The following is a 16,060-nucleotide window of genomic DNA, read 5'->3' as shown; positions in this document are numbered from 1 at the left end:
GGATCCGGGGGTAGGTCAGGGATCCGGGGATAGGTAAGGGAGCTGGGGGTCGGTCAGGGAGCCAGCGGTAGGTCAAGGATCCGGGGGTAGGTCAGGGAGCCGGGGGTAGGTCAGGGATCTGGGGGTAGGTCAGGGATCCGGAGATAGGTCAGGGAGCTGGGGGTAGCTCAGGGGGTCCAGGGGTAGTTCAAAGTTCCGGACCCGAAACGTTAACTCAGTTTTTTCCTTCACAGATGCTGCCAGACCTGCTGAGCTTTTCCAGCAACTTCTGTTTTTGTTCCTGATTTACAGCAACCACAGTTCTTTCAGGTTTTACTTAGTAAAGAGGACTATAGGCCAACTGAAGGCTGAGATTTTGCTAGTGAACACGGGGAAATGGCAGTCATACTAACTGACAATTTTGCCTCAATATTCATAGCAGAAAAGGAGGACAGCTTGCCAAAGAAACTAACAGGGGACCAGAGACAAGGTCGAAATAAAATGGCCTTAAGTGGATCATCAATAATCAGGAAATTAATGGAACTGAAGAGAAACAAATCCCCAGGACCTGATGGTTTCCACCCACAGGTGTTAAAGGAGGTAGAGAGTGCATTTTTGATGCCTTCACCATAATCTTTCAGAGTTCCCTGGATTCAGGAGTTGTGTCTCTGGATTGGAAATTTGTTCATGTTACTCCACTCATTAAGAAGGGTGTCAGAGGGAAACCAGGGAATTACAGATCAGTTAGCCTGACATCTGTGGTGGGGAGATTGTTAGAGTCTATAATCAAGGATAGACCTCAAAAAGCATCAGTTAATCAAGGAGAATCAGCGTGGATTCATTAAAGTTAGGTCAGGCCTAACAAACTTCATAGAGTTTTTTGGAGAGGTGACAAAGATGGTGGACAGAGGTAAGTTGATGGATGTTGTTTATATGAACTTCCAGGTGCTTTTGATAAGGTCCTACACAAGAGACTGTTAGCTCAGGTGGAAGCCCTCAGAACTGAGCACAAATTACTGGCATGGATAGAAATTGGTTGAGTAGCAGAGAGTAGCAGGAGAAGAGAGTTGGAATAATAGCTAAGTGCTCAAACTGGCAGGATGTGATTAGTGGCAGCCTCAGAAATTTACAATATTCATTAATGATTTGGATAATGGCATAAAAAGTAATTTATCCAAATTTGCTGATGACACAAAATTAGGCAGCATTGTAGACAGTGTTGACAACAGCATAAAATTACAACAGGATATTGATAGATTGGGGGAATGGGCAAAGCTATGGCAGATGGATTTTAATATAAGCAAGTGTGAGGTTATCCATTTCAGACCAAAAGGGGATAGATCAGGGTATTTTTTAGAATGCTCAAAGTTAAATACCGTGGATGTCCAATGAAATTTGGGGATTTAGGTGCATGGCTCTTTAAAATGCCATGAACACATGCTGAAAATAGTCAAGAAGGCTAATGGAGTGCTGGCCTCTATATTGAAAGGGCTGGAGGTTAGGGATACAGACATTATGCTGCAGTTATACAAAATCGTAGTTAGACCCCACTCGGAGTACTGAGAGCAGATCAGGGAATTACACCTTAGGAAGGATGTTATGACCCTGGAGGGAGTTCACCTCGGGTGTACAAGGATGATACTCAGACTTCAGGTGTTAAGTTATGTGGAGAGATTAGGAAAATTAGGCCTTTATTTGCTACAATTTAGAAGGCTAAGGGGTGACCTGATCAAAGTCTTCAGTAATAGGGAAAAGCAGAGCAGATAAAGACTAAAATAATTCCACTGGTTGAAGATTCTAGAACTAGGGGGCATAGTTTCAGAATTAGGACCAGTTCATTCAGGAAAGTCATAGAGTCATAGAGTCATACAGCACGGAAACAGACCTTTCGGTCCAACCAGTCCATGCTGAACATAATCCCAAACTAAACTAGTCCCACCTGCCTGCTCCTGGCCCATATCCTGCCAAACCTTTCCTATTCATATATCTAGCACATGTCTTTTAAACATTGTACTTGTACCCACGTCTACCACTTCCTCAGGAAGTTCATTCCACATGCGAAATACCCTCTGTGTAAAAAATTTGCCTGTCATGTCTTTTTTAAATCTCTCTCTTCTCACTCTAAAAATGTGCTCCCTAGTTTTGAAAAGAGATGCTAGAAAGCTGTTCAACATACAAAGGTTTGGTAATCTCTTCCTCAAATGGCAGTCAATGCTCATTCAATTGTTATATTTAAATGTGAGACAGACAACTTTTTATTAAGCAAGGCTCTCAAGGGAAATGAGCCCAAGGCACATGGAGTTTAACCACAGCCAGCCATGATCTTATTGAATGGTGCAGCAGGTACAAACAGTTGAATGGCCTACTTCCTTTGTTTCTTTGAATTCCACAGGCTAGAATCAAGGCCAAACCATTAGTTAGCCCTGAACTAGACTCTTTAGCAGCTTCTAGATAACACAGTGTGGAGCTGGAAGAACAGAGCAGGCAAGGCAACATCAGAGGAGCAGGAAAGCTGATGTTTCAGGTTGGGACCCTTTTTTCTGAAGAAGGGTCCCGACCCAAAACGTCAACTTTTCTGCCCCTCTGATGCTGCCAAGTCTGCTGTGTTCCTCCAGCTCTACACTGTGTTATCTCTGACTCCAGCATTGGCAGTTCTTACTATCTCTTTAGCAGCTTCGTGTTGCTGATCTGTTAAAGAAATCCACAGAACACAGTAGGCAGTCTGTGCTACTGACAGTGCGATGCACTAATGGCTTAATAACTCCTTGCTGACCCAGATAATCTCATGTCGAGTTTCGGTTTTTGGAGAGTAAGTTGCTTCTAGAGACTGATATTAGTAGAGAGCACATTGAGAGTGTTGGGATGAGATCCAAACTGCTATACCGCTGACATTATACAATCCAGTGCTGCCCTTATACAGTGCAAACCTTTCTCAAGAACAATGTAACTACAAGAAAGCCATTAAAATATTTACAGCAAAAACTGAGAACATTTTTTCTCTGAATTTAGTTAAATGATGATGCGTAAGAAATGCAGACTGCATTCTAAATTGGTTTCATGAGATAGAATAATTCAATTGTTTTGAACATCTGTATCTTTTCACACATCTAAAGTAGTTGATGCAAAGTATATGTTCCAAGGAGTAGGAATACCCAAAGTGGCAACTCTCTGTAAAGAATCAATTTTACCTGAGATTTCACATTTTAGACATTCCTGTACCAAGATAATATTGTATTCAGTTTGCAATATAGTTTTATCAAGTTCATACCAGGTATTAATGCAGAATCATGTTTTCAATCACATTGGCTGTAAAAAAAATTGTTTTAGACAAAATTCTGTGTATTTATTAAAATGAAAGTGATGCTGAAATATATTACTCCATCAGTGAGTCATGCCGGCTTCCCCATCAATCAGTTAGGATCATATCTCAATCCAGGAATTATTGGTGCCGGTACATCTGAGAAGGTATGCGATCATCAGGGCTTTCAAACAGTCTGAGCCAATGTTTCAGATGGAGATAAATGACCCGCTGTATTATTTGAGTCCAAAGTCCAAAGATGTGCAGGTTAGGGTGGATTGGCCATAATAAATAGCCCATAGTGTCCAGGGATGTGCAGGCTAGGTGGGTTAGTCATGGTAAACATGGGTTTACAGGGCTAGGGTAAGGGTTGGTCTGTGTGGGATGCTCTTCGGAGGGTCAGTATGGGCCCAATGGGCTGAATGGCTGCTTCCACACTGTAGGTATTCTATGAATATTCTGTGAAAAGAATAGGGAATACTCCTCCAGCCCTGTTTGGCATGTGGAATTCTCTGCCACAGAAAGCATTGAATGTCTTGATGAAGGAGTTAGATACAGTTCTTAGGGCTAAAGGGATCAATGAATATGGGGAGAAAGCGGGGACAGAGTTGGATGGTCAGCCTCAATTATATTGTATGGCTGAGCAGGTTTGAAGGGCTGAATGGCCTACTCCCGCTTCTACTTTCTATGTTCCTATGTTTACTTAGCAACACTGACTGCATTTCTTGAGAATATGATCAAATGTTTAATAATGATATTTATCTCTAAATCATTTGGCATGGGTTTTGTACAACCATTCCTGGGAGGCAAGTCACTCCTGATAATCAAAGAAAAGCTTCACAAACACTTTTAATAAATACAATTTAGCCTTTGTTTTCTGATTTTACAAATATAACGACTCTCATTTTGCTCAACATTTCACTATTGATGTATTCAATCTCATTATTATGCACAGTGAAATCTGTTATATCTACAAAAATTTAACAAGTGCAAAATGCATTACAGTGTCCAACTCCCACACCCAATTTCCTCCTTCACTGTCAAAATGCAGCACATCTGCCTTTAAGCAAAACATGTCTCATCATCTCCCATATGTTACAAAGTTAAAAAATTGCACTCCGTTCGTCTGTGATTTTCCTTAATTAGCACACTTCCATCTGTAACAGAGAAATAACCTGTGTAAGTTACAGGTAGCCACTCAATTCACTAATTCAGCCAATTTTGTTTCTCCTTTGTTATAAATGACAATCCCTAATTGCCCTGGAGAAGGTGTTGGAAAGCTGCCTGCTTTACACCTTGCTGTCTGTGGGGTGTAGTCCTATCCACGGCACTGTCAGGCTGGTTTATCCTGCTTCTTAACCCTCACAGTGGTTTGATACAACTGAGTAAGCTACCAGGCCATTTCAGAGGGAACCACATCTGTACAGGGTCAGAAGTCACATGTACTCCAGACGAGGGAAGGACGGGAGATCTCCCTCCCGAAATGGAAACTAAGTGGGTTCTTACAAGTTTTTCATACTTGGATTAAAATTTCACCACTTTCTGTACCCCAAGAGGAAAACTCAGTGAAACTAACAAACTGGTCCAATTTATCTTGTACACTTCAGAATGTAGTTCATTAGTTTCCAAGTACTACTGGTTTGTCCCTTTTTAGGGGAGTAAAGATTAGAACGCAGGACCTCCTGTGAATTACTGCTCCAGTGATACCACTGCTACATACATCACTGTGCCACTGTTTTCCATGGCTCACATGTTTTCAGTAAATGAACATTTATTCTTTATTTCAATTTTTATTCATTCATGGGATTGAGCATCACTAGTTGGGGCAGTATTTATTGCCCATCTCTTGTGGCCTTGAGACGGTGCTGGTGAGCTGCCTTCTTGAACCAATGCAGTCCGTGTGTTGGCAGTAGACTCACAATGCCCTTAGAATTCCAGGATTTTGACCCAGCGACAGTGAAGGAGTGGCAATACATTTCCAAGTCAGGATGGTGAGTGGCTTGAAGGGGAACTTGCAGGAAGCTGGTGTTCCCATGTATCTGCTGCTCTTGTCTTTCTAGATGGAAGTGGTCGTGGGTTTGGAGGGTGCTGTCTAAGGAGCTTCAGCAAATTTCTGCAGTGCATCTTGTAGATGGTACACACTGCTGCTACTGAGTGTCGGTGGTGGAGGGAGTGAATGCTTGTGGATGTGCTGCCAATCAGGCGGGACGCTTTGTCCTGGATGGTATCAAGCTTCTTGATTGTTGTTGAACCTGTACTCATCCAGGCAAGTGGGGAGCATTCTATAGCACTCCTGACTTTGTGCCTTGTAGATGGTGGGCAGATTGGAAGAGGGAGTCAGGAAGTGAGTTACTCACTGCAGGATTCCCAGCCTCTAGGAATCAGAAAGATTCTTTCTAATGTTTAAGGGATTTCCTCCTTTCTGTCTGGGACAAGTGATGCTGTTTATATTTCACAACAATGTTATTGCAGTTTAAGCTCCTGTTTAACATACTTGGAATATTATACATTATATTGTGTTAAACTTTCTTTTTTATTGTAAAATTTCCCTTTCAGTTTTACAGAAGGAGCAATATCATAACCTACAAACTGAAACTTTCATTGACCGGTGATCCTCATAGGAACTGTATTATTTTTCTACAACGTAGCTGGATGGTGGTAACAGCAGGATAAACTCTGCAGTCAGTGTCAGAATCAGGAGGGTGGGTCCCAGCTGCAGTAATGCAGAAGGCCTGAATCGGTTCTCCTTGCGGATCGACGGGAGTGGTGATTGTATCGGTGGTGGTGCGGTAGGCCCGGTGTGGAACTCCTGGTGGTGGTGATGGTGGTCCCGGAGCGGGGCTCCTGGAATGGACTGTTTTTGTGGGACTGTTGATGGGCTCAGAGTCCATTGTAAAAACATCCCACCCACCCTGACGTCACGCAGAAAGGAGGAAGATCTCTGTTTTTAGTTATATCTTAATACCTTCTGTAATTCAAAATGGCATCAGAGTGTGGCAATAAATTACACTTTTCACTGAATTTGTTTGCTAAATACAAGTGACAAGAAATCATTCAGTTAGATTCAACTCAGGTTGAAAAGAAGGAAATTGTAGTGTCTGACTGGCATGGGTCATCAGGCTCAATTAGAATCACTTCATAAACAATTATTTTAGCTGATGAGCATTAACTTTTACCCTGATGGATATAATAGTGAAACTTAGATTGTAAGGGTAAGGATTCTGATAAGTGGACATAAGTGCTGGAAAATGAATTTTGCCAATGAGAATTTCTCTTTGAGCACTTTTTTTTGCATAAGACAAAGCTGCTTTTGACAGTTGTGGTGAGATGAGAGTCTTTGAACCAAACCAGCAATCTACCACACAAATTTAATATTCTCAATTCCATTCTTCAGGAGCAGTTATAACTAATCACAGTTTACTTTCTGTAGCACCTATTGTTACTCTGCAAATTTGTTTGATCCTTGACCCTTGAAATAACTCCACAGAGGCCGGTGTCCCATCACCAACTCATCCTTTATTTACACATGGAGAGTCCTTGATCCAGCTCCCTCAGAGCCAGCTCTAGAGTGAGAGGGAATCATGTCTCACCAACGTAATTGAGCTTTTTGAGGAAGTAACCAAGAAGATTAATGATGGCAGAGCAGTGGACATGGTTTACTTGGGAAAGTGCTTGACAAGGTTCTACTGGTAGATTAATTAGTAAAGTTAGATCACATGGGATTCAGGGAGAGCTTGCAAATTGGATACAAAATTGGCTTAATGGCAGGAGACAGAGGTGCTGGAGGGTTGTTGTTTGAACTGGAGGCCTGTGACGGTTGAATTCCACAGAGATTGGTGCTGGTCCACTTCTGTTTTGTCATTTATGTAAATGATTTAGATGAAAATATAGAAGGCGTGGTTTGTAAATTGGGATGATATGTTGTATAGAATGTTGGTGAGACCTGTTCTGGAGTACTGCATCCAGTTCTGGTCACCCTGTAATAGGAAGGATATTATTAAGCTGGAGAGGGTTCAGAAGAGATTTACCAGGAAGTTGCCAGGAACGGAGGGTTTGAGTTATGGGAAGAGGCTGGGACTTTTTTAACTGGAGTGTAGGAGGTTGAGGGATGACCTTACAGATGTTTACAAAATCATGAGGGGTTTAGATAAGGTGAACTGCAAGTGTCTTTTTTTTCTTAGGCTGGGGGATTTCAAGTCTAGGGGACATTTTTAAGGTGAGTGGAGAAAGATTTAAGAAAGACATAAGGGGCAACTTTTTTTACACAGAGAGTGGTTCATGTGTAGAATGAACTTGCAGAGCAAGTGGTGTATGTGGACACAGTTATAATGTTTAAAAGACATTTGAATGAGTACATGAATAAGAAATGTTTGGAGGGATATGGGCCAAGCGCAGGCAGGTGGGATTGGTTTAGTTTGGGATAATGGTCAGCATGGACGGGTTGGAGCGAAGGGTTTGTTCCATGCTGTATGACACTATGACTGTATGTGAACAGAACCTCTAGCACTCCTGGTTTTATCTGTCAGCCAGGGCTCCCTGATTGGACAGGATTAACAGCCCCAGTCAGGGAACTCATATTCTGTGAGGTCCACCTGCCTGACCTGGTTACAATCACTAGAACTCTCCAGGTCTTTAACACTTTCTGATTGATAGTGGTACAACACTGCTTCAACGAAAAAATTAACTGTCGCTACTAAATTGTATTTTCACCAGAGCTGAAATAGGTGAGACAGCAACTGTAGAAGGTGCATTACCTTTTGTTTCTTTTAACTTTCATGGGACGTGAGCTGGCCAATTCCCCTTGAACTGTCTCACAGACCATTTCATAGGATTGTTAAGAGTCAGTCACAGTGCTATGGATTTGGAGTCATATGTAGGCCTGACCAGGTAAGGATGGCAGATTTCCTTCCCTAAAGCCTATTTGTGAACCAGATGGGTTTTGACTTGATGATAGCTTCATGGCACCATGAAAGAGTGTGTTTTTCAGAAAAAATAGAGGAAACTAAAGAATTACTTAATGAGAAAATATAAGAAACCAAAGACATAGACTCCTCATGGAAAAAGAAAGAATACGTGTGTGGAAGACAAACTGTTAAAGATCTCAAAACATCTGACCATCAGCTTGCATTGTAACATGGAGATACATTGTGAGGTAATACTGTATAAACTCTTGGTAACTAGGAATTGCTGAGGGTTTGTTGTGATGTGAAGCAGTGTTGACATGGTTCCCCAAGCAATGAGATAATTTTGAGTGGATTGTTTTAACAACTTGAGAGGGGTTAAAAAGAATTAGAAAAGGTGGATTTAAGACATATTTCCTATATCTACTGGTGTCAGAAAAGGAAATCCAGTTGATTACCATACTCTGCTTACGAAAACAGATTGTTGAATACGAGAGCATTTCCAATGAGTTCAAAACCCTGTAACATCTTTAAAAGAGGTTCAGCTACTGAGTGTCTGAAATATCTACTGAAACAAACCAATTGTATGTGTGATAACAAGATGTAGAGCTGGAAAGGATCTTCAGAAAAGGATCCAGACCAGAAACGTCAGCTTTCCTGCTCCTCTGATGCTGCTTGGCCTGTTGTGTTCATCCAGCTCTACACCTTGTTATCTCAGATTCTCCAGCATCGGCAGTTCCTACTATCTCTGAACCAATTGTGTGTGTGTTGTGACAACCTCAAATAATAAAATCCCATGGCTGGGACTAACTTTCAAATCCTGTCAGCTGACATAGCAGCACCAGATTCTCCAGGGTGTGAGGCTGGCTTACAGAATTGTCCATCCCGTGACCTTAGCAGTACACTGCCATCTCCACAGTACCCATGTGGGTAACTGCCCTGCCTGTGATGCCAAACTCAGAAACATGTTAAATAGCTGCCCACATTAAAGATGATGCAGGGATTACCAAACACAGCTGCCAGGAAAATCAAAAAAGTACAGTCACCATACTCAGGTAAAACAAAGAGAGGAGGACATTGGGAGTGGTTTCTGTGACCATCTCAGCCAGACAGCATGGTGTAAGTGGCAAACTCTATGAGTGATTACAATGTGGGGGACTCTCAGGAATGCTTATATATGAAGCAGATACAAGGACCACCACTCAGAGGAGAGGTGTTGAGGGCTTGGGGATTGGGAACCAGGGAGAGGCAGAGGAGAGAATGGATCGCTGGTGGCAAGGACATCTCTCTGAGCTGTCAGCAGCGAGGTGCAAACCAGTCCTGGCACTGATAAACTGACACGCACCAATAATGCATGGAAGGAACTATGCACGGCCGGCACTTGCAGGTGTGAGCCAAGTGTGTCTACATAATGTAAGGGCAGGGTAAACTAGTAAAATAGTTGGGCAAATAGGAATGTATTTTGTGGTCATTTTCTCTTGAGTTAAATGTTTGATTTATTTTACAAATATCGATAAAAAATGTCTAACAAATGAATGGTATGTTAAATTAAACATTTTGACACAATCTGTTAATACTCCTAGCTTATTTTAAAGTAGAAGACACTAATTTAAGACTGAAATGAGGAGGAATTTCTTCTCTCAGAGGATTGAGTGTCTTTGGAAATCCTTGCCACAGAGATCTCTGGGGGCAGAGTCCTTGTGTATATTTAAGGCTGAGATTTATAGACTTTTGATCAGTTGGGGAATCAAGGGATAAGGAGAAATGCAGGAAAATGGATGTGAGGAATGCTGGATCAGCCATGATCCTATTGAATGGCAGCGCAGTGTCGAGAGGCCGAAAGGCCTGCTTCTGTTTCTGTTTGAATGAAACTGGCAACAGCTATGTTTCAGAAGGTATTTGATAAAATTCAAATACAAGGTTTTTCAGAGAAAGCTACCACATGTAGTATTAAGGACAAGTTTGTTAACTGGACTGAATATTATCTTAGCAATAGAAAGCAGGAGGGAAATATCGAAGCTATCTGGAAAGCAATTAATGAGTGAAGCTCAGCAAGAACCTGATCTGTGCCCTTTTGTTACGTACACTGTCTGTAAATGATATGGTGGAGGGAACTTTTAATGATGATATATTGTAAACTTTTCAGATAGCACCGCACCTTGTGGTCAGGTGATTATTATGAAGAAGATTGCTGGCATTTCCAGGAACCCAGTTAAACTTAGTAGACAGGTTAATGGATAAAATATGCATTTAAATTTGAATGATATACTCACTGAAAATTTATATATGATACATGTGTCAATCGTCAAGAAAAATAAAATTTTATGGGTATGATTCAGAAACTTTGAAAAATAATAATAAATTTTAAATGACTGGTGATCAATATTGATAAAATAGAAGCCATTGTGTTCAATCCCCTTTCTACAGATTCCATCCCCATCTTTCTGAGACTTAATTATTTCTACCTCCATAACATCAGCCATTTCACCCCTGCTTCAGCTTATCAGCTGCGGAAGTCCTCACTCAGGTTATCATCACCTCTAGACTTGACAGTTTTAATGCACTTCTGCTTGGCCTCAAAGATTCTATCCTCTCCTTAAAAAATGAAACGCTGCTCTCTGTGCCTATATTCACACCAAATCATGTTCACCGATCATCCTGGTGCCTGTTAACCTACAAGGAGCCTGCTAAAGTTGTAATTTGATTCAAAAATTTTCAACATCACTTTCAAATTCCTTCAGCATCTCACCTTTTCATATTTAAATAATCCCTTCCAGACCCACACTGGTGGCAGCCTGTCTTTTTTTTTAATGGAAGTGGTCGTGCTTTTGGAAGGTGCTGTCTAAGGATCTTTGGTGAATTTCTGCATACTGTAGATACTACGTATTGTTGCTACTGAGCACGAGTGATGGAAGGAGTGAATGTTTGTGGATATGGTGTCGAATCAAGCGGGCTGCTTTGTCCTGGATGGTGTCGAGCTTCTTGTGTGTTGTTAAAGCTGCACCATTGAACGTCAAAGGGTGAAGGTTAGCTTCTTTTTTGTTGAAAATGGTCATTGCCTGGCATTTGTGTGGTATGAATATTACCTGCCCCTTGTCAGCCCAAACATGGATATTGTCTAGGTCTTGCTGCATTTGGACATGAACTGTCTCAGTATCTGAGGAGTTGTGAATGATGCTGAACATTTTGCAATCATCAGCAAACATCCCCACTTCCGACCTTATAAATGGAGGGAAGGTCATTGATGATGCAGCTGAAGATGGTTGGGGCTAGGACACTACCCTGAGGAACTCTTGTGAAGATGTCCTGGAGCTGAGATGACTGACCTCCAACAACCACAACCATCTTTCTATGTGTCAGGTCTGACTCCGACCAACAGAGAATTTTCCTGATGATTCCTATTGACTCCTGTTTGGCGAGAGCTCTTTGATATCATATTCAGTCAAATGTGACATCAAGGGGGGGAGGTGGTGGTGAAATGGTATTGTTATTGGATGAGTAATTCAGAAACCCAGGCTAACAGCCTGGGGCATAGGTTCAAATCTCACCATGTAAGATAATTATACAGGAATTCAATGCAGAAAAGAAATTGGAAGTGAAAAGTTAGATTAATATGGACAGTGTAATGACTATTGTAAAAACCTATCTGTTTTATACATGTCTTTTAGAGAAGGCAACTGCTGTCCTTACCTGGTCTGGCCTACATTTGATTTGATTTGATTTATTATTGTCACATGTACCAAGATACAACGAAAAGTATCGTATTGCATGCGAACCAGGCAAATCATACCTTACATAGCAGAATGCAGAATATAGTGTTACAGCTGCAGAGAAGATGCAGAGAAAGATCAACTCTAATATATGAGAGGTCCATTCATAAGCCTAATAACAGCAAGGAAGAAGCTGTTCTTGAATCTGTTGGGACGTGATTTCAAACTTTTGTATCTTTAGCCCAATGGAAGAAGGTGGAAGAGAATATAACTGGGGTGGGAGGGGTCTATGATTATATTGGTTGCTTTCTCGAGGCAGTGGGAAGTATAGACACAAGTCAATGGATGGAAAGCTGGTTTTTGTGATGGGTTGGGCTGTGTTCATAACTTGCGTTCTGGACAGAGCAGTTGCCATACCAATCTGTGATGTATCCAGATAGTATGCTTTCAATGGTTATCTATAAAAATTGTTAAGAGTCATTGTGGACATGCTGAATGTAATGACGTGTAACTTAGATATACAGCAATGCAGTTGACTTTTAACTGGTCTCTGAAATGAGTTTGAAAGCTGTTCCATTCAAGGAAGTTTAGGGATGGGTGATAAAAGCTGGCTTTGCCATTGACACATCCAATGAATGAATGGAAAAATCCAATTGTTCATAATTCCCACCCTAGTAATATATTATAACTCACATACAAGAACACCTGGATCTCTCTGCAGCTCCATATTCTGTAGTTATTTCCTGTTTAAGTAATACTTTTATTTACTTTTCCTTCCAAAGTGAAAAATTTCACATTCTCATATTAATACTCCATCGCTACTTCCCTAGTCATAAGGTTTGCTCAAACGCTGGTCCCATTAGAGAGCAACTCTTTGAATAGGAGTTAATGCAGCTTTCTCTTAGATCTCAGAGGTGCAATGCCAAACAGCTTTCCCTCTGTTCTCATTGGTATGTGGGCATCCTGTGTGGATGACCAGAAGTTATAGTTCTTATGAAGAACATAGTTCTCATATTCTTTTCCTGGCTCTTCCCTCTGCTACTAGGAGACCACCTTTCTGAAGTTATTCTGTTTTGTGGTGGCCAAAAAATACAACAAGTTAATGGGTTACACTTGCTTAGGGACAGTTCAGCCTCCCAGAAAGAAAAAGAAAATGCATAAAACTTGCAAATGATGCACAGTGGTCTGATTCATCTCGTATACTTCAAAGTGGAGCCCAATATAACCAGTATGTTCACCCATAATCCTCCAAAAGCCCTGGCCTCATTCCCAGCCCTGGTCTCACGCCCAGCCCCATCTCATTACCCCATTTCTGGGAAAGGAGCTTGGGGCAATTGATGACCTGAATTTTAGCTCCAGTCTGATCTACTCTTGCCCCTATCAGGGACTAAATGCTCTGTTCACAGAATCCAAACCAGAAATTAAACAGCAAGAAAAATAAATTCCATTTATTTAAAGTGAGGAGTAGAAAGTAAAATACAGATTGGGAAATAGGATGAAGAAGAATTGAAAAAGACAGAAAAGTTGAAAGTAAATAACTTGAGATTTACCCTGCAATAATCACGGGAGGCAGATTTTAAAGGAATTTGAGTAAACTGGACTAAACCTTGACTTCATAGCCTGTTACTATAGATTTCTCAAGATTATTGAAGATCACTTTTGTCTGTTTTGTTTTTACTTATTCTGTAAAATCAAACACACACAATTTTTCAAACCCACAGGAACTTTAGCTCATGGGCAGAGTGAGACGAAATAGCATAAATGTACTTACTCTATTTTTTTAAACTTTTCAAATCCTGCAGCCACGTAATGAGATCCATTCTGTAGATCATTTAACTGAAGGACCCGATGTCCCCCACTTGGTGTGTAAATATTTCTCACAGCCACAGGGGCGTTGATGTTATTTGTTACTTCATTTAAAAAAGACTCAAATGTAAGGATCTGTCTTGGATTCACCACAAGCTTTCTTCCAGTGAAGAAAGGATCTCCATTCTTAAAGACCACCACATTCTTCGCTGGACGTGCAAGAGAAATACCTGCTGAGGCCATTTCCCTCAACTTAAGCCCAGCTTTTCTCTCCTTTATCACATACTTCAGCTGCTCCAAAAGTTATTGAGTGCCATGAGTTACTATGCTGTGCAAAGCTACCTTTGGTTTCCATGGTGCTGTTTTCATCAATGGTTGCTTTGTGTGTTGTGCTGCCAGTAGAACATAGCTCAAATCAATAAGATAAATTTACATCTATTGTTTGGTTACAAGCTTCTAAACCAAGGTGTCAGAGCCCTGAGCCATTTCCATTTCCAGTAAATGGGCTTGGCGTGAAACCCCATTCCCCATATCGACTACATCCTCCATATGAAATGGGACAGCATTGTCTCTCAAAATTCTATTCTGAGCTGTTTGATTTTAGTTTGTGGGTAAGGATTATACCATTTAATTTTGTGCAGAAACACACACAAGAGAAGTCCCATCAGAAATTAATATTGGATCATCACAAGGAATGATCTACACGTTGTTAATGGCATCATCATACTGCAGTGCTCCAGCATCCTCAGGTGATCTGTAAAATAGATAAAGCTTTGTTGTTGCTGGCTTTCAACAGGATGGTTACCATGGCGATATGGTGCAGTGATGTTTGGGTCATTAGTGATCAAACTGAACAAATGATCTGATAGCAGTTCTGTTTGGTTACTGTTAGATTAAGCTTTGTTTCTGATTTTTTTTCAAAATGTTGAATATAGGAAAATAAGAATGATGTAGATGGAAATCTCACTGAACTGAAGCCCTCTCCTTGGAATATTACATGAATATTAGCAGAATGTAACAGCCCCAGGTCTTGCATTCTGTTGGCATTTTGCTGTTTAGTTTATAAACAAAACTATATGGGCCATATCCTACATTAAAGCATTACCCTCATTAATGTTCCATTTGTCTGATAATTCACTGGTTTTGATTCCCATGACATATATAATTTACCTAAAACTTGCAAGCCTTGATTAACATGAAAATGAAGGAAATATTAAAAGCCTTATTTAGGCCCAGTGGTCTGATTAACGGATTTGACTATCTCACCTATCAGCTGTTGAATTTATTTTATAAATATGTTTGTGAATTTCTGTCAACTGGATTACGAAATTTTATTAGTTTTTACTTGTGAAATTCATCTTTTCAAGGGGATTGTTGTAAAAGAATGGAAGATCATTATTAAGCCATGAACCCAGTGGGAATGGAGTGGGTTCTGCTCAGATATTGTTTTAAATCTCATCTGATTTACACTTTCTGTCAAGTATTAAGCTTAGCAGGGTATAAAACAGGACAGAGAGCTGCACCTGCTCTATTTCTGATGAACAGGTTTGGGTAAAATATACACTTCAATAATTTCACATCCCTTCTCAGCAAAATCTCTTTCTTAGCAGAAGTAGAACTATGATTAAATCCTGGAGTAAATACCTCCATCTTTGTGCAGTCTTATGCATTAACCCCATTCTGGGTTATTGTCATGTGTAGAATTTTGGTAAAATTTCACCATGGAAAATTGCATCAATTGGTGAACACTCTGAGATTGCCAAGATTTTTACCGTGAGCCACTAGGGCCATTTACATTAGGTTAGAACCAAATTCACGATCCAGTGGTGAAAGTCTAAAATCTACCAAGTGCTTGATTTTCAACACAATTTTTTGAAGTAACTTTTTATTCTACTGTTATTCTTTCATAGAAACTTTTCACATCTTACCATTAGTCCTCCACATTAGCTTTTCAAATTATAAGCTTTGGTAGCGATGATGCTGGCCACTTAATTCTGATTATGAGGGATTTTGCAAAATATTTTACAGATATACTGATAAGGAAGGATTTAGATAACAATAATTCTGGGTGCATTTCGCCTCTTTCTTGTGGTTCAGTTACATAAAGTCAAGAGAGACTGATTGGAAAACCCCTTCAAACTAACAATGTTTGGTGTTTCTCTTGAAGCTTATTAGGTTCCCTCTTTACCTCACTTTCTACAGTCAAATATATTTTTCAGTTTAATTGTTATTTTTAAATACACGATTCTTGTGGACAAACGAAATGTCATTAAAGCTGTGCTATCTCAGTGTTCTGGAGATAGTAGGAACTGCAGATGCTGGAGAATCTGAGGTAACAAGGTGTAGAGCTGGATGAACACAGCAGG

General features: G+C 40.5%; 1 protein-coding gene across 3 annotated transcripts in view; it reads right to left on the bottom strand.

The window, feature by feature from the left end:
* dcdc2b (doublecortin domain containing 2B) overlaps window positions 1-14,081 on the bottom strand; it is a 62,500-nt gene extending 48,419 nt beyond the window's left edge. For all 3 annotated transcript variants that reach the window (XM_048613220.1, XM_048613222.1, XM_048613219.1), the window contains exon 1: window positions 13,660-14,081. In XM_048613220.1, coding sequence (XP_048469177.1) covers window positions 13,660-13,937 — 278 coding nt within the window. In that variant the 5' untranslated portion in view covers window positions 13,938-14,081. The remainder of the gene's footprint in view (window positions 1-13,659) is intronic.
* Between the last annotated feature and the right edge of the window lie 1,979 nt (window positions 14,082-16,060).

The sequence above is a fragment of the Rhincodon typus genome, chromosome 27 (assembly GCF_021869965.1).
Source record: "Rhincodon typus isolate 14 chromosome 27, sRhiTyp1.1, whole genome shotgun sequence".
NCBI lineage: Eukaryota > Metazoa > Chordata > Chondrichthyes > Orectolobiformes > Rhincodontidae > Rhincodon > Rhincodon typus.
This window is presented reverse-complemented; position numbering and strand designations above follow the sequence as displayed.